Genomic DNA, 27680 nt, shown 5'->3' with positions numbered 1-27680 from the left:
ACGGGGAACACTCTACCGGGAACACTCTACCGGGAGCACTCTACCGGGAACACTCTACCGGGAACACTCTACCGGGAGCACTCTACCGGGAACACTCTACGAGGAGCATTCTATCGGGAACACTCTACCGGGAACACTCTACTGGGAGCACTCTACCGGGAGCACTCTACCGGGAGCACTCTACGGGGAACACTCTACCGGGAACACTCTACCGGGAGCACTCTACCGGGAACACTCTACCGGGAACACTCTACCGGGAGCACTCTACCGGGAACACTCTACGAGGAGCATTCTATCGGGAACACTCTACGAGGAGCATTCTATCGGGAACACTCTACCGGGAACACTCTACTGGGAGCACTCTACCGGGAACACTCTACGGGGAACACTCTACAGGGAACACTCTACCGGGAGCACTCTACCGCAAACACTCTACCGGGAGCACTCTACCGAGAACACTCTACCGGGAACACTCTACCGGGAGCACTCTACCGCAAACACTCTACTGGGAACACTCTACCGGGAGCACTCTACCGGGAACACTCTACCGGGAACACTCTACGGGGAGCACTCTACCGGGAACACTCTACCGGGAACACTCTACCGGGAGCACTCTACCGGGAACACTCTACGGGGAACACTCTACGGGGAACACTCTACCGGGAGCACTCTACCGCAAACACTCTACCGGGAGCACTCTACCGAGAACACTCTACCGGGAGCACTCTACCGCAAACACTCTACCGGGAACACTCTACCGGGAGCACTCTACCGCAAACACTCTACCGGGAACACTCTACCGGGAGCACTCTACCGGGAACCCTCTACCGGGAGCACTCTACCGCAAACACTCTACCGGGAACACTCTACCGGGAACACTCTACCGGGAGCACTCTACCGGGAACACTCTACCGGGAGCACTCTACCGGGAACACTCTACGAGGAGCATTCTATCGGGAACACTCTACCGGGAACACTCTACTGGGAGCACTCTACGGGGAGCACTCTACGGGGAGCACTCTACGGGGAACACTCTACCGGGAGCACTCTACCGCAAACACTCTACCGGGAGCACTCTACCGAGAACACTCTACAGGGAACACTCTACCGGGAGCACTCTACCGCAAACACTCTACTGGGAACACTCTACCGGGAGCACTCTACTGGGAACACTCTACCGGGAACACTCTACGGGGAGCACTCTACCGGGAACACTCTACCGGGAGCACTCTACCGGGAGCACTCTACCGGGAACACTCTACGGGGAACACTCTACGGGGAACACTCTACCGGGAGCACTCTACCGCAAACACTCTACCGGGAGCACTCTACCGAGAACACTCTACCGGGAGCACTCTACCGCAAACACTCTACCGGGAACACTCTACCGGGAGCACTCTACCGCAAACACTCTACCGGGAACACTCTACCGGGAGCACTCTACCGGGAACACTCTACCGGGAGCACTCTACCGCAAACACTCTACCGGGAACACTCTACCGGGAACACTCTACCGGGAGCACTCTACCGGGAGCACTCTAACGCAAACACTCTACTGGGAGCACTCTACGAGGAGCACTCTACCGGGAACACTCTACCGGGAACACTCTACCAGGAGCATTCTACCGCAAACACTCTACCGGGAACACTCTACCGGGAACACTCTACTGCAAACACTCTACTGGGAGCACTCTACAACAAACACTCTACCGGGAGCACTCTACGGGGAGCACTCTCCCGGGAACACTCTACAAGGAGCACTCTACCGGGAACACTCTACAAGGAGCACTCTACCGGGAACACTCTACAAGGAGCACTCTATCGGGAACACTCTACGAGGAGCACTCTACCGCAAACACTCTACCGGGAGCACTCTACCGGGAACACTCTATGGGGAGCACTCTACCGGGAACACTCTATGAGGAGCACTCTACCGGGAACACTCTACGAGGAGCACTCTACCGGGAACACTCTACCGGGAACACTCTACGAGGAGCACTCTACCGGGAACACTCTACAAGGAGCACTCTACCGGAACACTCTACGAGGAGCACTCTATCGGGAACACTCTACGAGGAGCACTCTATCGGGAACACTACCGGGAGCACTCTATGGGGAGCACTCTACGGGGAGCACTCCACGGGGAGCACTCTACCGGGAACACTCTATGGGGAGTATTATACTGGGAGCACTCTACTGGGAACACTCTATGAGGAGCACTCTACCGCAAACACTCTACCGGGAGCACTCTACGGGGAGCACTCTACCGGGAACACTCTACCGGGTGCACTCTACCGGGAACACTCTACGAGGAGCACTCTATCAGGAGCACTCTACCGGGAGCACTCTGCGGGGAGCACTCTACCGGAAACACTCTATGAGGAACACAATCCTCCCTCCATTCTAGCACAGGTGTACCGGCTCCTCTCCTGGACTAAAGCGGCTTCCTCTGATTTCACCGCGCACTCTGATCTTCTCACAGTGCGCTGGAACTGATCCGCGAATCAATCCCAGCGGATAGATCCGGTTGTCTGTACGAGGCCTTACGCAAAAAAAGAAAAAATTTTACGCGGGAACGACGGCCATACTTTAACATGGCAGGTCTATCTATACGCCACATAATAGCAGCTTTAACTATACGCCGGGAAAAGCCGACTAGCGACGACGTAAGAGAATGCGCGCGTACCTTCATGGATCGCCGGAAAAATATAATTAGCATACCTGATGCGGAAAACGACGCAAACTCCACCCAGCGGGCGCCGAAGTATTGCACCTACGATCCGAAGCCGTACGCCTGTCGGATCGAAGCCAGATGCCGTCGTATCTTGGTTTGAGGATTCAAACTAAAGATACGACGCGGGAAATTTGAAAGTACGCCGGCGTATCAGTAGATACGCCGGCGTACTTGCACTGTGAATCTGGCCCTAAATGTCTGTGGGTTAGGGGCGCAAATTACTTGTCTTGCCACGCAAATAATTTTACTGTTAGGGGTCCCCACAACTTGGGAAATTTTATCAAGGGGTCATGGCGCTAGCAAGGTTGAGAACCACTGATCTAGGACCACAGAAAGGGACAGAAACACGGCACCCACCATCATCCAGGACCATGGACAGGAAACCAACACACACCATATATCAAAACATTAGGAACCTAGCACTCACCCCCATTCAGGGCAACAGACAGGAAAGGGAACACAGCATCCGCCACCATTCAGAACAATTGACAGGAACCTAAAGCTTGCTACCATCTAGGACCACAGACAGGAATAGGAACCCTGCAACCTACAACATCTAGGACCACAGTCAGGAACAGGAGCCTAAAGCCCACTACCATCTAGGACCACAGTCAGGAACAGGAACCTAAAGCTCACTACCATCTAGGAACACAGACAGGAACAGGAACCTAAAGCTCACTACCATCTAGGAACACAGACATGAACAGGAACCCTGCACCCACCACCATCTAGGACCACAGACAGGAATAGGAACCCTGCAACCAACAACATCTAGGACCACAGACAGGAACAGGAACCTAAAGCTCACTACCATCTAGGACAGGCGTCTCAAACTGGCGGCCCTCCAGCTGTTGCAAAACTACAAGTCCAATGAGGCATTGCAAGAATGACAGTTACCAGCATGACTCCCACAGGCAGAGGCATGATGGGACTTATAGTTTTACAACAGCTGGAGGGCCACCAGTTTGAGACCCTTGATCTAGGACCATAGTCAGGAACAGGAACCTAAAGCTCACTACCATCTAGGACCACAGTCAGGAACAGGAACCTAAAGCTCACTACCATCTAGGACCATAGTCAGGAACAGGAACCTTAAGCCCGCTACCATCTTGGACCACAGTCAGGAACAGGAACCTAAAGCTTACTACCATCTAGAACCACAGACAGGGACAGGAACTTTTCACCCACAACCATCCTGGACCACAGACAAGAAATCGACACCCACCATATTTCAGAACATTAGGAACCTAAAGCCCACCACCATCCAGGACAGGAAACAAACTTGCCATTCATCACTATCCAGAACCCCTGTGAGGAACCTAAAGCCTACCATCTAGGACTACATACAGGAACAGGAACCCTGCACCCACAACCATCCAGGACCACAGACAGAAAACCAACACCCACCATATTTCAGAATATTTGGAACCTAGCACCCAACACCATCCAGGACCACAGACAGGAAGAGGAACCCAGCATCCATCATTATCCACAACCATTGACGGGAACCTAAAGCTACCATCTAGGACAACAGACAGGAACAGGAACCCTGCACCCACCACCATCCAGGACCGCAGACAGGAACAGGAACCCTGCACCCACCACCATCCAGGACCACAGACAGGAAGAGGAACCCAGCATCCATCATTATCCACAACCATTGACGGGAACCTAAAGCTACCATCTAGGACAACAGACAGGAACAGGAACCCTGCACCCACCACATTCCAGGACCGCAGACAGGAACAGGAACCCTGCACCCACCGCCATCTAGGACCGCAGACAGGAACAGGAACCCTGCACCCACCACCTTCTAGGACCACAGACAGGAAAAGGAACCCTGCACCCACCACCATCTAGGACCACAGACAGGAACATGAACCCTGCACCCACCACCATCCAGGACCACAGACAGGAAGAGGAACATAAACTCCACTACCATCTAGGACCACAGGCTCTTCACATAATTACTATGTTATTCAGCACTGAAAAAAATGACTTTATCTCAATCCAATAAACTGTTACTGTCTCCCTGAATGGGCAGTGATTAAAATGTAATATTACAGATTAATAATGGAGATTAGAGGAGGAAATAATCTCCCCATTCTACTGCCTCAAGGTCTTATTTCAATTTTATTTTCATATTAATAACACAAATTTCTCCAGAGAACACACGCCGCTCTCACAGAGCCTCCGTGAATTAGCATGATATCAGCGATAACACCGCGCTATTACCAGCAGCCGGCGCACAATTCATCTTTCACAGCAGCTGCTTTGCATGCAACTGTAGGATAGCCATAAACAATGCGACTCCAACACAACTATCTACAAAAATTACAAATTCAACATATCATTGGAAGCCAAACGTCCACAAAGTACTGCTGGAGGTCCTGCCAATGGATTGCTACGCTATATAACGATCATTTGTGGACGCCTGACCACCATACCTACATGAGCTTGTTTCAAAATCACAATTATTATTATGATGTTGCCCCATCACCCAATGGCCATTGATATAGTGTTGTCCCCTCGCCCCATGGCCATTAAAATGGTGTTGCCCCCTCGCCGCATGGCCATTAATTTTGGTGTTGTCCCCTCCTCCCATGGCCATTGATATAGTGTTGTCCCCTCGCCCCATGGCCATTAATATGGTGTTGTCCCTTCCTCCAATGGCCATTGATATAGTGTTGTCCCCTCGCTCCATGGCCATTAATATGGTGTTGCCCCCTCGCCCCATGGCCATTAATATGGTGTTGTCCCTTCCTCCCATGGCCATTGATATAGTGTTGTCCCCTTGCCCCATGGCCATTAATATGGTGTTGTCCCTTCCTCCCATGGCCATTGATATAGTGTTGTCCCCTTGCCCCATGGCCATTAATATGGTGTTGTCCCTTCCTCCAATGGCCATTGATATAGTGTTGTCCCCTCGCTCCATGGCCATTAATATGGTGTTGCCCCCTCGCCCCATGCCCGTTAATATGGTGTTGTCCCCTCCTCCCATGGCCATTGATATAGTGGTGTCCCCTCACCCCATGGCCATTGATATGGTGTTGTCCCTTCCTCCAATGGCCATTGATATAGTGTTGTCCCCTCGCCCCATGGCCTTTAATATGGTGTTGCCCCCTCGCCCCATGGCCATTAATATGGTGTTGTCCCCTCCTCCCATGGCCATTGATATGGTGTTGTCCCCTCGCCCCATGGCCATTGATATGGTGTTGTCCCTTCCTCCAATGGCCATTGATATAGTGTTGTCCCTTCGCCCCATGGCCATTAATATGGTGTTGTCCCCTCGCCCCATGGCCATTAATATGGTGTTGTCCCCTCCTTCCATGGCCATTGATATAGTGTTGTCCCCTCGCCCCATGGCCATTAATATGGTGTTGTCCTCTCCTCCCATGGCCATTGATATAGTGTTGTCCCCTCGCCCCATGTCCATTGATATAGTGTTGTCCCCTAGCCCCATGGCCATTGATATAGTGTTGTCCCCTCGCCCCATGTCCATTGTTATAGTGTTGTCCCCTCGCCCCATGGCCATTGATATAGTGTTGTCCCCTCGCCCCATGTCCATTGATAGTGTTGTCCCATTTTTCAGCTATAACATCCTAGACTAATCTGGAACGACTTTCCACAAGATTTAGAAAGTGTCAGAGGGAATTTGTACCCATTTGTGAGGTCACGTTGGATGAGAACCTCCCAACTCAACCCAAAGGAGTAGGTTGTGATCAGGGCTCTCTGCAGGACACTCCAGTTCCTCCACACCAAGCCATGTCTATATGGAGCTGGATCCTTTCTTCTGGAAAGGCTTTCGTCAAAATTTTGGAGGGTGTCTGTGGGTATTTGTGCCCAATCAGCCAAAAGATCATTTGTAAGGGCAGGACCTGGCTCACAATCAGAGTTCCAATTTATCCTAAAGGTGCTCAGTAGGGTTGAGCTCAGGACTCGAGTTCCTCTACACCAAACTAGTCAAACTGGGAATGTTTCCCACAATTTGTGCCCATCAGTGAGGGCAGGTACCGATGTTAGATGAGAAGACCTGGCTTATGTGCCACACGTTGGGCACCAAAAAAGGCGTGGCTCACAATCACAGATTCAATTCATCCCAATGGTATTCGGTAGGATTGAGGTCAGAGCTCTGTGCAGGACACTTGAGTTCTTCCACACCAAACTGGTTATCCATGTCTTTATAGAGCTGGCTTTGTACACAGGGGCACAGTCATACTGGAACAGAATAGGTTGTTCCCCAAACTGTTACCATAAGGTTGAAAGAGCACAATTGTGTACAATGTCTTTGACAGGAACCTAAAGCCCACTACCATCTAGGAAAATACAGGAACCCTGCACCCACCACCATCCAGGACCGCAGACAGGAAACCAATAACCACCATATTTCAGAACTACAACCATTCACAAGACTTTCCTAACAAAGCTCCATCATCCAGGATAAGAAACTGGAAGGCAAAGCCCACTACCATCCAGGATCCTCAACCGGAATCTTGGGCTTACCTCCACCCTTAACCACCAACAACAAAAACCCAGCACCAACTATCATCCGGGACCACAGACTGCAACCCAGCAACTACCACCATTCCGAACAATGTCAGGAACCCAACATCCCCCACCATCCAGGACCACAGAGAGGAAATTTAACCCAACGTCCACTACCATCCAGGACCCCTGAGATGAAAAGGAACCCAACATCCCCCACCATCCAGGACCACAGAGAGGAAAAGGAACCCAACATCCACCATAATCCAGGACCACAGAGAGGAAAAGGAACCCCAACATCCACCATAATCCAGGACCACAGAGAGGAAAAGGAACCCAACATCCACCACCATCCAGGACCACAGAGAGGAAAAGGAACCCACCATCCAGGACCACAGAGAGGAAAGGGAACCCAACATCCACCACCATCCAGGACCACAGAGAGGAAAAGGAACCCAACATTCAGGACCACAGAGAGGAAAAGGAACCCAACATCCACCACCATCCAGGACCACAGAGAGGAAAAGGAACCCAACATCCACCACCATCCAGGACCACAGAGAGGAAAAGGAACCCACCATCCACCACCATCCAGGACCACAGAGAGGAAAAGGAACCCAACATCCACCACCATCCAGGACCGCAGAGAGGAAAAGGAACCCGACATCAACCACCATCAAGGACCACAGAGAGGAAAAGGAACCCAACATCCACCACCATCCCAAAACACAGACCACCCATTAGTAAAGGCAGGTACCGATGTTGGATAAGTAGACCTGGTTAATGTGCCACACTTTGGGCACCAAAAAGAATTGGCTTATAATTGCAGTTCCAATTTATCCCAATGGTGTTCTGTAGGGTTGAGGTCCGAGCTCTGTACATCACACCATGTCTTTATGGACCTGGCTTTCTACACAGTAGAAAAGTTATAGTAGTGGAACAGAAAATGGTATTCCCCCTACCTGTTACCGCAAGGTTGAAAGAGCACAATGGTCTATAACGTCTCTGTATGATGGAGAGTTAACAGTTTCCGTCCCTGGGCTCAATAATTTAGGTAGGAGGTCCACAGCTGATAAAAACAATGGCGTGGAAGCAAGGAGAAAAAGAGAATGGTCTGCGATGAAGAGGATACATTGACAATACCAGTTGCTGGGCCTGTCGGTTTGATACAAAACCGTGGTCTCCAAACTACGGGCACTGTTCCTCCCACTGACACCAATGATGCGTCACTATTCCTCCCACTGACAACAATGATGCGCCACTATTCCTCCCACTGACACCAATGATGAGGCACTATTCCTCCCACTGACACCAATGATGGGAAACTATTCCTCCCACTGATACCAATGATGAGACACTATTCCTCCCACTGACACCAATGATGAGGCACTATTCCTCCCACTGACACCAATGATGGGAAACTATTCCTCCCACTGATACCAATGATGGGAAACTATTCCTCCCACTGATACCAATGATGAGGCACGATTCAAGCATTAGGCCCCGTTCACATATCATTTAGTGGGATTGCAGGTTCCCGGTAGCGATTTATAAAGCACAATTCACAAGCGTCACGCATAACGCAGCCTATTAACTTGCTAAAGAAGCTTAAGGACAAAATGTTTACACATTTTATACATTATATATTGTAAAGAGAACCCCCCTGAGGAATCTTCTCTCCATGCTGGCCGCAGATTTTCGAAAAATTCTACATATTTAAAACGAATGAAAAATGACAAGGGCTTGTTCACATTTGTGATGCTCTCTGAAGAGTGATCTGCATTCAGATCACTCTTCAGAGACCATGTGACAGGTGGTGAGGAGGTGTTGTACAGCGTCCTCCCCGCCTGCTTTAACCCCTTCATGCTTGAACTTGCATGTCGTAGCCGCGCATTGCACGCGGTTCCAGGGGACTTGCAGAGCGGCCGCATTCACTTGAATGGGTCACGTTCAGCAGGCAGTATAGCCACCATGACAATGGGTATCACTGTATCATTCCTGGGGGGGGTAAAAGCACCATTCATCCGCAGGGTTTTATCACTCCGCTCCCCCAAACCACTAGTGCACAAGCCTTTATTCTGCATTCATATCTGAGTGTCATGTAATTGAGTGTGCGTGTATTTTGTTGCGCACATTTTCACACTACAAGAAATCAAACAAATGGGATGCCCGCCCTACATGCGACAATCGCATCAAAGAGGCTCCTGCACCTTTTTGTTTTCTTACATTTTTTGCACATGAAAATGCGCATCTGCTGGCCGCGATAGGGGTGCCACCAACAATCAACAGCACCGCAAGCGCAACATGCATTTTTCCGTGTTCTAACTTTTTTTAGCCGGCTCCTAGATTCAGAGAAAATTTGACAAGCCCTGTAATAAGAAGAGAAATCAAGCCACACACCTGTATAGAAGACTATGCCGACCAATCAAAATCTAAAAAGAAAAAATATCAAAATAAAATGTAGAAAAAGTGGAGCTGTGTCCCCTCCCAGATCTTTATTTCCCACCCGGCTTTGAAATCTGCGTTATTTCAGTGTGATTGTGAAGCCGTCGATCAGTGTGATTTCATGTGCGGCTTGATGACATCTGTGCGACCTCATTTACACAGATGTCAATGCAAGTCACACCTGAAATAGAGAGAGAGAGGAGAGATTGAGAGAGAGAGAGAAAGAAAGAGGGGGAGAGAGTAAAGAGAGAGAGGGGTGACAGAGAAAGAGAGAGAGAGAGAGAGAGAGAGAGAGAGAGAAGAGAGAGAGAGAAGAGAGAGAGAAAGAGGGGGAAAGAGAGTAAAGAGTGAGAGGGAGGGAGAAGAGAGGGAGAGGGGGGGAGACAGAGAGAGAGGGGGAGAGAGAAAGAGAGAGAGAGAGAGAGAGGGGGGGTGAGAGAGAGAGAGAGGAGGAGAGGGGGGTAGGAGAGGGGAAGGGGAAAGGAGAGGGAGAGAGAGAGGGGGGAGAGAAGAGTGTGGGAGTAGAGGGGGAGAGGAGAGAGAGGAGAGGGGGAGGGGAGGAGAGAGAGGGGGAGAGGAGAGAGAGTGGAGAGAAGAAGGGGGAGAAGAGGAGGGAGAGGAGAGAGAGTGGAGAGAAGAAGGGGGCGAAGAGGAGGGAGAGGAGAGAGAGGGAGAGAGTAAGAAGGGGAGGGGAGAAGAGAGGAAAGAGAGGGGGAGAGGAGACAGGGGAGAGAAGAGGAGAGAGAGGGGGGAAAAGAGAGAGGGGGAGAGGAGAGAGGGGAGAGAGGGGGGATAGGAGAGAAATGGGGGGAGAGGAGAGAGAGAGAGGGGAGAGGAGAGAGAGAGGGGAGAGGAGAGAAGAGAAGAGAGGGGGAGAGAAGAGAGGGAGAGGAGAGAGGGGGAGATAGGAGAGGGGGGAAGAGAGAGGGGAGAGGAGAGAAATAGGGGGGAGAGGGGGGAGGAGAGAGAGAGGGGGAGAGGGGCAGAGAGAGAGGGGAGAGAGAAACAGAGAGGGGGAGAAAAGAGGAGGGAGGAGAGAGGAAGAGAGAGAGATGGGGAGAGGAGAGAGAGAGATGAGAGAGAGAGAGAGAGAGAGAGATGGGAGATGAGAGAGAGCGAGGGGGAGAGCAAGAGAGGGGGAGAGAGAGAGGAGGAGAGAGAGGGGAGGGGAGAGAGAGGGGGGGAGAGAGGGGGGGAGAGAGAGGGGGAGAGAGATGGGAGAGAGAGGAGAGAGCAAGGGAGAGAGAGAGGAGGGGAGAGAGAGGAGAGAGCGAGGGGGAGAGAGAGGGGGGGGAGAGAGAGGAGGAGAGGAGAGAGAGAGGGGGAGAGAGAGGAGAGGGGAGAGAGAGGGAGAGGAGAGAGAGAGGGGGAGAGGAGAGAGAGGGGGAGAGAGCGAGGGGGGAGAGAGAGAGAGGGGGGGGGGGGGAGAGAGGGGGGAGGGGAGAGACCACATTTAAAGCGCACTGATCTGTCTGTAGCTTTCTCTTCTCTCACAGAATGGCTAAAATAGTTAATAATACTTGTTTTTTGGTCTCCTGAGGTTATCTTTAGAAAACGCTGCTAAACGTTTTAAGGGAGGAAAAAAAAAGCCCCAAAAAATGCTATTAGTAGCGTTTAGCAGCGTTTCTGCTGGAAAAAAAACTCAACAAAAACGATTCTTTTTTCTGCTCAAAGTAGCCTAAAGTAGCGCGCAGGGACACATAGGATAACACTATTTAGCTTCTAGGAGCATCCACACATACAATGTATCTCTATACAGGACATCCACACATACAATGTATCTCTATACAGGACATCCACACATACAATGTATCTCTCTACAGGACATCCACACATACAATGTATCTCTACAGGACATCCACACATACAATGTATCTCTCTACAGGACATCCACACATACAATGTATCTCTACAGGACATCCACACATACAATGTATCTCTACAGGACATCACACATACAATGTATCTCTATACAGGACATCCACACATACAATGTATCTCTATACAGGACATCACACATACAATGTATCTCTACAGGACATCCACACATACAATGTATCTCTACAGGACATCCACACATACAATGTATCTCTACAGGACATCCACACATACAATGTATCTCTACAGGACATCCACACATACAATGTATCTCTCTACAGGACATCCACACATACAATGTATCTCTACAGGACATCACACATACAATGTATCTCTACAGGACATCCACACATACAATGTATCTCTACAGGACATCCACACATACAATGTATCTCTACAGGACATCCACACATACAATGTATCTCTACAGGACATCACACATACAATGTATCTCTCTACAGGACATCACACATACAATGTATCTCTACAGGACATCACACATACAATGTATCTCTCTACAGGAAATCCACACATACAATGTATCTCTATACAGGACATCCACACATACAATGTATCTCTATACAGGACATCCACACATACAATGTATCTCCCTACAGGACATCCACACATACAATGTATCTCTACAGGACATCCACACATACAATGTATCTCTACAGGACATCACACATACAATGTATCTCTACAGGACATCCACACATACAATGTATCTCTACAGGACATCCACACATACAATGTATCTCTACAGGACATCACACATACAATGTATCTCTATACAGGACATCCACACATACAATGTATCTCTATACAGGACATCCACACATACAATGTATCTCTATACAGGACATCCACACATACAATGTATCTCTCTACAGGACATCCACACATACAATGTATCTCTACAGGACATCACACATACAATGTATCTCTCTACAGGACATCACACATACAATGTATCTCTACAGGACATCCACACATACAATGTATCTCTCTACAGGACATCACACATACAATGTATCTCTATACAGGACATCACACATACAATGTATCTCTCTACAGGACATCACACATACAATGTATCTCTACAGGACATCCACACATACAATGTATCTCTCTACAGGACATCACACATACAATGTATCTCTCTACAGGACATCCACACATACAATGTATCTCTCTACAGGACATCACACATACAATGTATCTCTCTACAGGACATCCACACATACAATGTATCTCTACAGGACATCCACACATACAATGTATCTCTCTACAGGACATCACACATACAATGTATCTCTACAGGACATCACACATACAATGTATCTCTACAGGACATCCACACATACAATGTATCTCTATACAGGACATCACACATACAATGTATCTCTACAGGACATCACACATACAATGTATCTCTATACAGGACATCCACACATACAATGTATCTCTCTACAGGAAATCCACACATACAATGTATCTCTCTACAGGACATCACACATACAATGTATCTCTACAGGACATCACACATACAATGTATCTCTACAGGACATCCACACATACAATGTATCTCTATACAGGACATCCACACATACAATGTATCTCTCTACAGGACATCACACATACAATGTATCTCTATACAGGACATCCACACATACAATGTATCTCTATACAGGACATCCACACATACAATGTATCTCTACAGGACATCCACACATACAATGTATCTCTATACAGGACATCACACATACAATGTATCTCTATACAGGACATCCACACATACAATGTATCTCTCTACAGGACATCCACACATACAATGTATCTCTATACAGGACATCCACACATACAATGTATCTCTCTACAGGAAATCCACACATACAATGTATCTCTCTACAGGAAATCCACACATACAATGTATCTCTACAGGACATCCACACATACAATGTATCCTAGAATCATAGAAGATACAATCCTAAACTACACGGCTGATTGTTGCAGACTTGTATTGCGGTGAATGGAGACGGATTAGCGCACTTGCAACAAAAACAATTGAGAACTGTCATTTTTTTTTTTGCACTGACATCCACATTTCCAGGACAAGCTTTCGGGGTGTACCCCCCCCCCCCCCACTCCTTTTCTTCAGGGTCCAAGCAGTACTGACCAAGGTGTGCTGCTTGGACCTTGAAGAAGGGGGGGGGGGTACACCCCGAAATCTTGTCCCGGAAATTTGGATGTCAGTGCAAAAAAATAAAAATAAGGAGAGTTCTCAATTGTTTTTGTTGCAAACTTGTAGCAAGCATTGCTGTGATTGGTCGGCGCAGTCTTCCATACCGGTTTATTTCTTGCTTTTCATTGGCAGAGAAGACGGAGAGTGTAAAGTATTTCCTACCCCATCGTGCTTTGATGGTGTCCATGGCCTCGCGGCGAGCCTCTAGCGCGCAGTAATGTGTGTGGAATGAAGGTGTGCTGGGCTGGCTGTGTACCTGAACTGCCGTACATTCATACCGGATGATTGTGACCCAGGCCTGTGCTCCTGGAATCCTCCCCACCCAGCACACACACAATAGGTGCTCGGCGCCTCGTACCCAATGGGTTGCCCTGAGCCAAGCTAATGCCAGCCTTCTCCGTTTTAATAATTAGAGGGCAGATCGCAGGAAGAGGCAGCGATCGTTTCCCTGGACGCCGCAATAAACTGGAGCAGCTCCCAGGATCCTCTGTGTCTATAAACAGCAACAATGGTGGCTGGCACAGAAAAGTCATTGTTATGTAACGGGTAATTAGTGCAATGGGGACAGGCCTGGCATAGGCGGCTAGTAACCCTTGTGATGCCAGGCAACGTCACCCAGGGTGTCAGACGGGTTTGGCCTAAATATAGTGCTTATGCAAAACGAGGAATGTTGCTTAGTAGATGTAATCACGAGCGCTGAGCTTTAAGGAGGAGCCCCAACCAAAAATAACCAGAAAACAACGAAGTGACGGGAAAACATAAAAGACCAAAACCAGCTATTTCACCTTTCATTTAGAAAATTCACCCCAGAATTATTTTTTCTGCCACTAGATGTCCTCAGTCTGACGGCCAGGGTCATGCAACCCACTTCCTTTAGTACTGGGCATGTGCGATTTATCATTGCGCCAGGGCTGGTGCAAGGATTTTTGACACCCTAGGCAAAACCTCATTTTGCCACCCCCCTGGCTCCACCCCTGACTCCACCCCCTTTTCTTTTCCCATGTATACCCCACCTTTTTAATGAAGCGCCCATCAAATGCAGCCTCACCAGCGCCAATCAAATGCAGCTTTACCAGCGCCCATCAAATACAGCCTCACCAGCGCCCATCAAATGCAGCCCACCAGCGCCCATCAAATTCAGCCTCACCAGCACCCATCAAATGCAGCCTCACCAGCGCCCATCAAATACAGCCTCACCAGCGCCCATCAAATACAGCCTCACCAGCGCCCATCAAATTCAGCCTCACCAGCGCCCATCAAATGCAGCCTCACCAGCGCCCATCAAATGCAGCCTCACCAGCGCCCATCAAATACAGCCTCACCAGCGCCCATCAAATGCAGCCTACCAGCGCCCATCAATGTGGCCTACCAGAGCCCATCAAATGCAGCTTTACCAGCGCCCATTAAATGCAGCCTCACCATTGCCCATTAATGCAGCCTCACCAGTGCCCATTAAATGCAGCCTCACCAGTGCCCATTAAATGCAGCCTCACTATTGCCCATCAATGCAGCCTCAACAGCGCCCATCAAATGCAGCCTCACCAGTGCCCATCAAATGCAGCCTCACCAGCGTCCATCAAATGCAGCTTCACCAGCGGCGGAAGCATTTGAGAGCCCAGGGGGAGATCGGCTTCAGGTGCTGACATCGCAGGTGCCCAGGACAGGTAAGTGTTCATATATTAAAAGTCAGCAGCTGCAGTATTTGTAGTTGCTGACTTAAAAAAAAAAAAACATTTTTTATTATTATTATTATTATTTATTTTTACATATTTTTACACTGTCACTTTAATTTTTTCTTTTATCACTTTTATTCCTATTACAAGGAATGTAAACATCCCCTGTAATAGAAATAAGGGATGACAGGTCCTCTTTATGGAGGGATCTATAAGACCCCAAATCTCTCCTCCTACCTTTGAAAGCAAAAGAACCAAAACAATAAATAAATTGATCTTATGCTTTAAAAAAAAAGAAAACAAATGCTTACTTCAGCCCTAGACAGGAAGTGACATCATGACATTGCTCCAGTCCTCCTAGATCATAGAGGTGGAGAGGAATGATCTAGTCTCTCCTCCTCACCTCTGTGACCAGCCGTGCGAACCATTGGATTGTTCCCCGGGTTCGCTGGTAAGAGCGGTAAGCCCGAGAAACACGACGGGAGAGGGAGGACACCCCCTCCCGCTGCTTCTAAAAGCAATCCAGCACTTAATCAGCCACTTGGACCACTTTTATGAAAAAGAGAATCGCCGGCTGAAAAAAAAAAAAGAAAAATATTTTCTTCCACCCTGGACCAGAAGTGAGGTCATGACTTCAGTCCTCCAAGGCCATAGAGACGTTTCCTGCCGCTTCAGAAAACCGTTCCAGCGGCTCAAGAGAAAGCCAGCCGCCTGCTGAAAGAAACCGTACTGGGGTTATGGATAACGTATTGCGGTCGGCAAGTGGTTAAAATAAAGCCTGTTGATCCCGCCTTGAATGTCCTTGCTCAGGCACTTCCTGTTACAGGGTGACAACGCTCTGTTCTTGGAAGGTGACAACGCTCTGTTCTTGTCTCCCAATTGTGTTCCTACATTGTCACCCTGTGTTTCAACACACGGAAATGTTTCCAGTGTTGTCACCGTCTATAAATCCGCCCCAAAGCAGAACACAGACAGGTATCTGGATTCAGAGACGGCGCCGCAACTTTAAGGCGGCGTAGCGTATCGCATTTACGCTACGCCGCCTTAAGTCAGAGAGGCAAGTACTGTATTCACAAAGCACTTGCCTCCTAAGTTACGGCGGCGTAACGTAAATGGGGCCGGCGTAAGCGCGCCTTATTCAAATTAGGATGAGGCGGCGTGTTTTATGTTAATGGGGGGTGACCTGATGTGATTGACGTTTTTTACGAACGGCGCATGCGTCGTCCGTGTACATATCCCAGTGTGCATTGCGCCAAAGTACGCCGCAAGGACGTATTGGTTTCGACGTGAACGTAAATTACGTCCAGCCCCATTCACGGACAACTTACGCAAAATTTTCAAATTTCAACGCGGGAACGAAGGCCATACTTAACATTGACTAGGCCAGCTATTTGATGGAATAACTTTACGCCTGAAAACGCCTTACGTAAACGGCGTATCTTTACTGCGACGGGCGCACGTACGTTCGTGAATAGGCGTATCTAGTCATTTACATATTCTACGCCGAACTCCACGAAAGCGCCACCTAGCGGCCAGCCTAAATATTGCACCCTAAGATACGACGGCGCAGGCTGTCGTATCTTAGCTAGGTTTAAGTGTATCTCAGTTTGAGAATACACTTAAACTTAGGACGGCGCAGATTCCAAGTTAGGTCGGCGCATCTACTGATACGCCGGCCTAACTCTCTCTGAATCCAGCTAAGGAAGTGGCTGCAAAGAGGCCGCAGGAGATCGGCAGCCGTGAGAGAGAACAAAGGGTGAATACGAAAACAAGGATTTACTGACGTGATCAGCAATAAGTAAACACTGGGGTAGATTCAGTAACATCTGCGCTTTTTTTACGTGGGCGCAGGGCACCTGGGCGTGGGCGCTCCGGCAAAATGCTTGGCGTAAGCGCGCGCAATTTAAATGATCCCGTAGGGGGCGGGAATCATTTAAATTAGGCGCGTTCCCGCGCCGAGCGTAGAGCGCATGCTCCGTCTGGAAACTTTCCCGACGTGCATTGCGGTAAATGACGTCGCAAGGACGTCATTTGCTTCAAAGTGAACGTGAATGGCGTCCAGCGCCATTCACGAGTCACTTACGCAAACTACGTAAATTTTTAATTTTGTGACGCGGGAACGACGGGTATACGTAACATTGGCTGCCCCTGCTATTAGCCTTACGTGAAAACCGCCGTACGCAAACGACGTAAACTGCGTACGCAGGGCTCGCGTAACGTTGTGAATCTGCGTTGGTATGCAATTTGCATACTATACGCTGAGCACAACGGGAACGCCACCTAGCGGCCTGCGTAAGAATGCAGCCTAAGATATGCGGGCATAAGAGCCTTATGCCGCGCATATCTTACCCTGCAGTCGGCGTAACGAGGTTCCTGAATCAGGAGCATTCGTTACGCCGGCGCAAGTAAGCGATTGCGCTGCGTAACTATGGTTACGCAGGCGCAATTGCTCTTTGAATCCGGGCCACTCTCCATAAGTGTCAAGTGTGCCGTATGCTCAGCTTCCCCAGAGAAAACCCTGGCCTGGGAACTACAGGGACTGTTTACCAGACGCGGGACTTCCACCTTTGTGATGAAACAATCGTTGGGGTGTAAATCTGTGACGTGGTGTTCATGGCGTACAGAGGACAAATATTACACTCTATGTACTGACCCCCTCCCCCGTGTGTGGTCATCATATTTTATTATATTATTAGAGCTACAAGTCTATCCGGCTCCTCTGGTGGCTCCGACCCAACTATACTATACAGTCCTTGGTCTGTGTTTACCCGGCACTCCCACAATCCTCCTCTCTAGGTTACATCAACTACCAGCAACAGGTGACTTACCTAAATGTGTACACAGAACCCGGGAGAGGTCCCCGCCCCGCACTGAGGATGTTTACCGAGGCCGGCCCGTGTTTGCTGAAAGAGAACGAGACATCCAACACACACTATATTACCAAAAGTATTGGGACGCCTGCCTTTACACGCACATGGGGCTAGATTCAGCATACATTTACGTCGGCGTATCTCCAGATACGCCGCCGTAATTTCAAATCTGCGTCGGCGTATCGTTACGCCGATTCTCCAAGGCAGATACGTCTAAAAAATAGGCTTCCTCCGCCGACGTAACTTGAATGCGGCGGCGTATAATTGTGTGCAATATTACGTTGGGGCCGCTAGGGGCGCTTCCGTTGTTTTTTCGGCGTAGAATATGCAAATTACCTAGTTACGTCGAATTCACGAACGTACGTGCGCCCAGGGGTAGTTTTTTACGTCGTTTGCGTAAGGCTTTTTCGGCGTAACGTTGCTCCTGCTATTAGGTGGCGCAGCCAATGTTAAGTATGGACGTCGTTCCCGCTTCGAAATTTGAATTTATTACGTTGTTTGCGTAAGTCGTTCGCAAATAGGGCTGGACGTAATTTACGTTCACGTCGAAAGCAATGACGATTTGCGTCAGAAATTCGAGCATGCGCACTGGGATTTTTTCACGAACGGCGCAAGCGTCGTTCGTAAAAAACGTACAAATACGCTGGGGGCAACCTAATTTAAATAAAACACGCCCCCTTAACATCATTTGAATGACGCACGCTTACGCCGGCCCCATTTACGATACGCCGCCGTAAGTTAGGAGGCAAGTGCTTTGTGAATACAGCACTTGCCTCTCAAACTTACGGTGGCGCAGTGTAAATATGATACGCTGCGCCGCCGTAAGAAGGGGCGCAGCTACCTGAATCTAGCCCATGCACTTTAATAACATCCCAGTCTTAGTCCGTAGGGTTCAATATTGAGTTGGCCCCGCCCTTTGCAGCTATAACAGCTTCAACTCTTCTGGGAAGGCCGTCCACAAGGTTTAGGAGTGTGTCTATGGGAATGTTTGACCGTTCTTCCAGAAGAGCATTTGTGAGGTCAGGCATTGCTGTTGGACGAGAAGACCTGGCTCGCAGTGTCCGTTCTAATTCATCCTAAAGGTGTTCTATCGGGTTGAGGTCAGGACTCTGTGCAGGCCAGCCAAGTTCCTCCACCCCAAAATCGCTCATGCATCTCTTTATGGACCTTGCTTTGTGCTCTGGTGCGCAGTCATGTTGGAACAAGAAGGGGGCCGTCCCCAAACTTTTCCCAGAAAATTGGGAGCATGAAATTGTCCAAAATATCTTGGTATTCTGACGCCTTAAGAGTTCCCTTCACTGGAACTAAGGGGCCAAGTCCAACCCCTGAAAAACACGCCCACACCATAATCCCCCCTCAACCAAACTTTACACTGATATGATGGGAGGGGGTCTCTGATGTTGTGATTGGGGGCCTCTGATGCGATGGGGGACCTCTGATATGATGAACCTCTGATGTGATATGGGGGGGGGGGGTCTCTGATGTTGTGATTGGGGGGCTCTGATGCGATGGGGGACCTCTGATATGATGAACCTCTGATGTGATATGGGGGGGGTCTCTGATGTTGTGATTGGGGGGCTCTGATGCGATGGGGGACCTCTGATATGATGAACCTCTGATGTGATGGGGGGGGGTCTCTGATGTTGTGATTGGGGGGCTCTGATGTGATGGGGGACCTCTGATATAATGAACCTCTGATGTGATGGGGGGGGGTCTCTAATGTTGTGATTCGGGGGCTCTGGTGTGATGGGGGGGGACCTCTGATATGATGAACCTCTGATGTGATGGGGGGGTCTCTGATGTTGTGATTGGGGGGCTCTGATGCGATGGGGGGACTTCTGATATGATGAACCTCTGATGTGATGGGGGGGGGGTCTCTGATGTTGTGATTGGGGGGCTCTGATGTGATGGGGGACCTCTGATATGATGATCCTCTGATGTGATGGGGGACCTCTGATATGATGATCCTCTGATGTGATGGGGGGCCCCATGCTCAGGTTTCCCATTGATAAATAACATTGTAAATGGGGGCCATTAGATTTTGCCTAATTTTAAAGGGCGCCGTGACTGAAGGAATGTTGAGAAGCTCTGATCGGATCCTCTCCTACTCGATTTAGGATGTCACTTCCCTCTAAATGTTGGTTGCGGTTCAGAAGCAAGTTAGAAACTTTGAATAAAATAACAACGTTGCATGCTACAATGTTTCACTCTCCCGGGACATTCTGATAGAACACGAGATCAGCCAGAAACCCAACACAGAAGAAGGACAGATGTCCCTATAAGGCAGACGCTGTCATTTTTCCGTGTTGTGCGGACCGAGGCTCGCAACACACAGGTTACCATGGAAACAGAGCGATGGAAGGTCCCGACCTTGACTGGGAAACAAATAAAAAATCTATCAGAGGATATTTGGAAAAAGAGATTTAGAGATAAGCTCCCGGGCATTAGATAACGAGATCATCGGCCTCCTCCGTCCTCATTGGCGAAGACTTCAACAAGAACCGAGAACGGCTTCATATTCCGCGCCGAGGGTGGCAGAAGGACTTTTGCGCTAATTTGGAGCTTTGCCATTTTGTCATAAGGAGCCGTCAGAGCGGACTGACAAAATATACAACCCTCCGCCAGAAATAACGAGCCTCTGCTGGGCCGCGGCGATTGCAAACCTTCCAATCCCGTCAGGTGTGAGTGGCGGCAGAAAGTTCTCAATAAACCGCAGTGCGCTGGGAAGTGCGTAACAAGGCCGCCGATCATCTCTGACCCTCTATCAATAGACATTTTATTTTTCTCAGCGGTGTCTCTAAAATCATTTTTGTGGCTCTATTAGGGGCTCATTCACACCTGCAGAGCAGTAAAAATAGGCAGCCGATCTTTGGCTTTACCGCCTCCATAACCCAACATAGCGGCTGGACAGTGGCGGTGCGTCCATAAAGGGTGCAGGAGCGCCGCCCCCTCTCTCCTGCACCTGTCAATCACCATTAGATGGATTTATGCAGTGGCGGTTCGTCCATAGAGGGCGCTGGAGCGCCGCCCCCTCTGGCTCTCGCACAGCCACTGAAATACATAGATTCATGCATTGCATGAATCTATGTATTTTCGCTGCTGCCGCCCACTATTCAGATGGCAGGATGCTGATAACGGCAGCTGGTTGGCTGTGTGGAAGTGCCTATCAGAGCCAGTGGCTCTGATAGGCTTTCCAAGTAGGCATCTCAGCCAATCAGGTTCACCTGAAAGGCTGACCCCAGAAAGGTAAGTGCCAGGCGGGCACAGTGGTAACAGTACAGGTCACAGTGGCGACAATTGCGGGGCACAGTGGTAACAATTGATGGCACATACAGGTGACAGTGGCAGCATTTTACTGGGCACAGTGGCGACAATTGCGGGGCACAGTGGCTACAATTGATGGGCACAGTGGTAACAATTGATGGGCACAGTGGTAACAATTGATGGCACAGTGGTAACAATTGATGGGCACAGTGGTAACAATTGATGGCACATACAGGTCACAATGGCAGCATTTTACTTGGCACAGTGGCGACAATTGCGGGGCACAGTGGCTACAATTGCTGGGCACAGTGGTAACAATTGATGGGCACAGTGGTAACAATTGATGGCACAGTGGTAACAATTGATGGGCACAGTGGTAACAATTGATGGCACATACAGGTCACAATGGCAGCATTTTACTGGGCACAGTGGCGACAATTGCGGGGCACAGTGGTGACAATTGCGGGGCACAGTGGCTACAATTGCTGGGCACAGTGGTAACAATTGATGGGCACAGTGGTAACAATTGATGGGCACAGTGGTAACAATTGATGGCACATACAGGTCACAATGGCAGCATTTTACTGGGCACAGTGGCGACAATTGCGGGGCACAGTGGTGACAATTGCGGGGCACAGTGGTAACAATTGATGGCACAGTGACTGCGTTTAATGGCATGGCCTATATAAAGTAATGACAGGCTGACAGCGCCCCTCGGCCTATATAAACGAATGACAGGCTGACAGCGGCCCTCAGCCTATATAAAGTAATGACAGGCTGACACGCCCCTCAGCTTATATAAACTAATGACAGGCTGACAGCGGCCCCTCAGCCTATATAAACTAATGACAGGCTGACAGCGGCCCCTCAGCCTATATAAACTAATGACAGGCTGACAGCGGCCCTCAGCCTATATAAAGTAATGACAGGCTGACAGCGCCCCTCAGCCTATATAAACGAATGACAGGCTGACAGCGGACCCTCAGCATATATAAACTAATGACAGGCTGACAGCGGCCCCTCAGCCTATATAAAGTAATGACAGGCTGACAGAGGCCCCTCAGCCTATATAAACTAATGAGAGGCTGACAGCGGCTGACAGAAAATGACAGATTGAATAGGAAAGGTAATTTTTCATAACATTCAATTGCGTCACATTTGCTATATTATTATTATTATATTTTTTCCCCATGAAAGTGGAGTCCCCCTTTAATGATCTGACTGGAACACATCGGCGCTTTAATCTCGTTCGTAAAATATTAATGGCGATTTCTGTAAACAAAGCGTTTCCGCGGCCCCCGGCGCTCGTAGTAATTCCCTGGCGGCCCCAGAATGAAGACGGCGTCTTTCCTTTGTATCCGCTCACTAGGTGGGTGGCGGGGGCTGCCAGCAGAACCAGGGACGAGGTGGCACTGCGTCTCGAGCGGAGCGCCGCGGGAGGGAACCGCCCCCATTTATTATGGAGAACGCCTCTCGCATTTATTTCAAGGTGTATAAGTTTGTGGGGCGCGGTGGAGCGGGGAAATCGCATGTTGCGCAGATCAGGCTGTCAGATAACCCCCGGTCTTATTTTTGGATTGATTTTTCAACTCTCATTCATCTTACCTGGGAGATGAGAAAAAGTCAATCCGCCGCGTTCAAGATTCGTCTCACATCAAAAACGCATTTGTGGGAGGCGGTAGTGATGTTAAAGATTTTTTTTAGTTTATAAAATCAGAAAATAATTCATCTTACAGCTGAGCGCCGGGCACAAAACCTCATTTAAATAGATTCCTCAATAGCCACGAAAGGATATGAATCCACTTTGCCTTTGCAAACCCAGATATTAACTTGTAAAAGTGCAGATGACAACTGTGATGTATGTAGCCTGAAGGCTCCACCCACTACAGGAGGGGGGCAGAGATCACCCTGCACAAGGAGAGAGAGCAGAGCTGTGGGAGGGGCCCAGAAGGCACCACCACTGCAAGCTGTCTGCAGAATACTGCAGGAGGGGGCGGAGACGAGACCAGTCACCCTGCACAAGGAGAGAGAGCAGCAGTAAATATTTATTGCAGGAAGTCTCACAGGTGCAGGAGAAAAAGACTGCCACCAGGGAAGGACCCACCAAGAAGTTATGCCACCACCAAGAAGTTGTGCTGCCAACAAGGAAGGAGTGTCTCCACCAAGGAAGGACCCACCATGAAGGAGTGTCACCACCAAGGAAGGATCCACCAAGAAGTTGTGCTGCCACCAAGGAAGGAGTGTCACCACCAAGGAAGGACCCACCATGAAGGAGTGTCACCACCAAGGAAGGATCCACCAAGAAGTTGTGCTGCCAACAAGGAAGGAGTGTCTCCACCAAGGAAGGACCTCCAAGACATTGTGCTGTCGCCAAGTAAGATGCCACCAAGAAGAAGTGTCACCACCAAGGAAGGACCCACCAAGAAGTTGTGCTGCCACCAAGGAAGAACCCACCATGAAGAAGTGTCACCACCAAGGAAGGACCCACCATGAAGAAGTGTCACCACCAAGGAAGGACCTGCCAAGAAGTTGTGCTGCCACCAAGGAAGGACCCACCATGAAGGAGTGTCACCACCAAGAAGTTGTGCTGCCAACAAGGAAGGAGTGTCTCCACCAAGGAAGGACCTCCAAGACATTGTGCTGTCGCCAAGTAAGATGCCACCAAGAAGAAGTGTCACCACCAAGGAAGGACCCACCAAGAAGTTGTGCTGCCACCAAGGAAGAACCCACCATGAAGAAGTGTCACCACCAAGGAAGGACCCACCATGAAGAAGTGTCACCACCAAGGAAGGACCTGCCAAGAAGTTGTGCTGCCACCAAGGAAGGACCCACCATGAAGGAGTGTCACCACCAAGGAAGGACCCACCATGAAGGAGTGTCACCACCAAGGAAGGACCGACCATGAAGGAGTGTCACCACCAAGGAAGGACCCACCAAGAAGTAGTGTTGCCACCAAGAAGTTGTGCTGCCACCCAGGAAGGACCCACCAAGAATTTGTGCTGCCAACAAGGAAGGAGTGTCTCCACCAAGGAAGGACCTCCAAGACTTTGTGCTGTCGCCAAGTAAGATCCCACCAAGAAGAAGTGTCACCACCAAGGAAGGACCCACCAAGAAGTTGTGCTGCCACCAAGGAAGGACCCACCATGGAGGAGTGTCACCACCAAGGAAGGACCCACCATGAAGGAGTGTCACCACCAAGGAAGGACCCACCAAGAAGTTGTGCTGCCACCAAGGAAGGACCCCCCTGAAGGAGTGTCACCACAAAGGAAGGACCCACCATGAAGGAGTGTCACCACCAAGGAAGGATCCACCAAGAAGTTGTGCTGCCACCAAGGAAGGACCCACCATGAAGGAGTGTCACCACCAAGGAAGGATCCACCAAGAAGTTGTGCTGCCACCAAGGAAGGACCCATCATGAAGGAGTGCCACCACCAAGGAAGGACCCACCATGAAGGAATGTCACCACCAAGGAAGAATCCACCAAGAAGTAGTGTTGCCACCAAGAAGTTGTGCTGCCACCAAGGAAGGACCCACCAAGAAGTTGCACTGCCACCAAGGAGAGACCCACCAAGAAAGAGTGTCAACACCAAGGAAGGACCCACCAAGCAGTTGTGCTGTCACCAAGAAAGCATCCATCAAGAAGGGTATTCAACACTAGGAAGATCCCACCAAGAAGTTGTGCTGCCACCAAGAAAGGATCCATCAAGAAGGGTTGTCAACACTAGGAATAACCCACCAATAAGTTGTGCTTTCACCAAGGAAGGACCCACCAAGCAGGAGTGTCACCGCCCACCACCAAAGGACACACCACGAAGTTGCACTGCCACTATGGAGGGACCCACCAAGAAGTTGTGCCGCCACAAACGAAGGACCCACCAAGAAAGGGTGTCAACTCTAGGAAGAACCCACCAAGAAGTGCTGCCACCAAGGATGGACCCACCATGAAGGAGTGCCACTACCAAGAAAGGACCCACCAAAAAGTTATCCTGCCACCAAGAAAGGACCCACCAAGAAGTTATGCAGCCACCAAGAAAGGACCCACCAGGAAGGGGTGTCAACACTAGGAAGAACCCACCAATAATTTGTGCTGCCACCAAGGTAAGACTCACCAAGAAGTAGTTCTGCCACCAAGAAAGGACCCACCAAGAAGTTGTGTCACCACCAAGGAGGGACCTACCAAGAAGTTATGCCACCACTAAGAAATTACCCACCAAGAAGGGCTGTCAAAACTAGGAAGAAACCACCAAGAAATTGTGCTGCCAACAAGGAAGGACTCGCCAAGAAGTAGTTCTGCCACCAAGGAGGGACCCACCAATAAGTTGTGCTGCCACCAGAGGGCCCCAACCAAGAAGTTTCATTGCCACCAACGAGAGACCCACCAAGAAAGGACCCACCAAGCAGTATTGCTGCCACCAAGGAGGGACCCACCAAGAATTTGTGCCACCACCAAGGAGGGACCCACCAAGAAGTTATGCCACCACAAAGAAAGTACCCAACAAGAAGGGGTGTCAAAACTAGGAAGATCCAACCAAGAAGTTGTGCTGCCAACAAGGAACGACCCACCAAGAAGTAGTGCTGCCACCAAGGAGGGACCCATCAAGAAGTTGCGCTGCCAAAAAAAGAGGGCCCCAACCAACAAGTTTCACTGCCACTAAGGAAAGACCCACCAAGAAAGAGTGTCAACACCAAGAAAAGACCCACCAAGCAGTAGTGCTGCCACCAAGGAGGGACCCACAAAGAAGTTTCACTCCCACCAAGAAAGAGTGTCACCACTGAGGAAGGCCCCACCAAGAGGTTGCGCCACCAGAATAAAGGATATGAGAAGAGCTTGTATATAGGGGGAACATTTTTGGCAACTCTCACCTCCCACAACACTTCAGAAAGTCATTGATGTAACAAAGTTACTTAGACATCGCTGGTTTTACCGAAATGTATCCTTATTAGGGGTGCTATCCAGCTGTTGGACCTGACGCTGTGTCCTGGACCTGCAGAGTACCGCGCTCAGAGGATGGAAGCTGAGCGATGGATGCCGAGTCCGGCTAAAAATAACCTCCCCAGAGGCCCCCGTGCATTCCCTTTCACGTCACTGAGCAGATTTCTATCTGCAGGAGAAGCCCGACCACTATTTCATTCCCGCCACCCGCCTCCTCATCCAAGGATCTCCTCCCATCTCCCTCCACCTCTCAGGTTTACCTATCAGTCAAGTATCATGAAAGGGGCCTTAGGCTAGGTTTCTACTATTGCAGCCCCCTAAGTCGCGCGATTTACAGTGCGACTTTGCAATGCGGTTTTTCGTGCAATGTCACGCAACTGGCGAGAACCATGGGAGAACAAGTCGCACCGAAGTCGGAAAAAAGTAGTAGCAATTTTTTTTTTAGTTGCTGCGACTTGAGTCACACCAATTAAAACAGGGACCAATGAAATACATGGATTTCGACTTGTCATGCGACTTCACGTGTGTCAAGTTGCACAACAACTCGCAGTAGTGGAAACAGAGCCTTAGGGCCAGATTCTCAAAGGGCTTACGACGGCGCAACGCCATTTGCGCCGCCGTAAGTCCTAATCTGGGCCGTCGTATCTATGCGACTGTCTCTTACGCTGTCGGATCTTAAATGCAATTTTTTTTTTTCGCCGCTAGGTGTCGCCTCCGTCGTTTTCCCGATCGAGTATGCAAATTAGCAAAATATGCGAATTCCCGAACGTACGACAGGCCGACGCAGTGGAGATACGACGTTTATGTACGATTTGCGACGCGTAAAGTTGCCCCTGCTATATGAGGGGCAACCAATGTTCAGTATGGCCGTCGTTCCCGCGTCGAAATTAAAAATTTACGTCGTTTGCGTAAGTCGTCCGTGAATGGCGCTGGACGCCATTTACGTTAACGTCGAAACCAATGACGTCCTTGCGACGTCATTTAGCGCAATGCACGTCAAGAAATTTTAGGGACGCATGCGCAGTACGTTCGGTGCGGGAACGCGCCTAATTTAAATGATCCACGCCCCCTACCTGGATCATTTGAATTAGGCGGGCTTGCGCCGGAGGATTTACGCTACGCCGCCGCAACTTTACAGGCAAGTGCTTTGTGA

At 49.6% G+C, this 27680-nt stretch overlaps 1 protein-coding gene across 2 annotated transcripts in view; it reads right to left on the bottom strand.

Annotated features, from left to right (window-relative positions):
- CLMN (calmin) overlaps positions 1-27680 on the bottom strand; it is a 114188-nt gene that overhangs the window by 74716 nt on the left and 11792 nt on the right. The window contains exon 1 of one of the 2 annotated variants that reach the window (XM_040333218.1): positions 13950-14252. The exons of the other annotated variant lie outside the window; for it this stretch is intronic. Coding sequence (XP_040189152.1) covers positions 13950-13974 — 25 coding nt within the window. The 5' untranslated portion in view covers positions 13975-14252. Of the gene's footprint in view, positions 1-13949; positions 14253-27680 lie in introns of those variants that run through there. 2 annotated transcript variants of the gene reach the window in all.

This window comes from Rana temporaria, chromosome 13 (genome assembly GCF_905171775.1).
Source record: "Rana temporaria chromosome 13, aRanTem1.1, whole genome shotgun sequence".
NCBI classification, from domain to species: Eukaryota; Metazoa; Chordata; class Amphibia; order Anura; family Ranidae; genus Rana; species Rana temporaria.
Note: the sequence above shows the minus strand (reverse complement) of the source record. Positions and strands in the feature narration are given on the sequence as shown.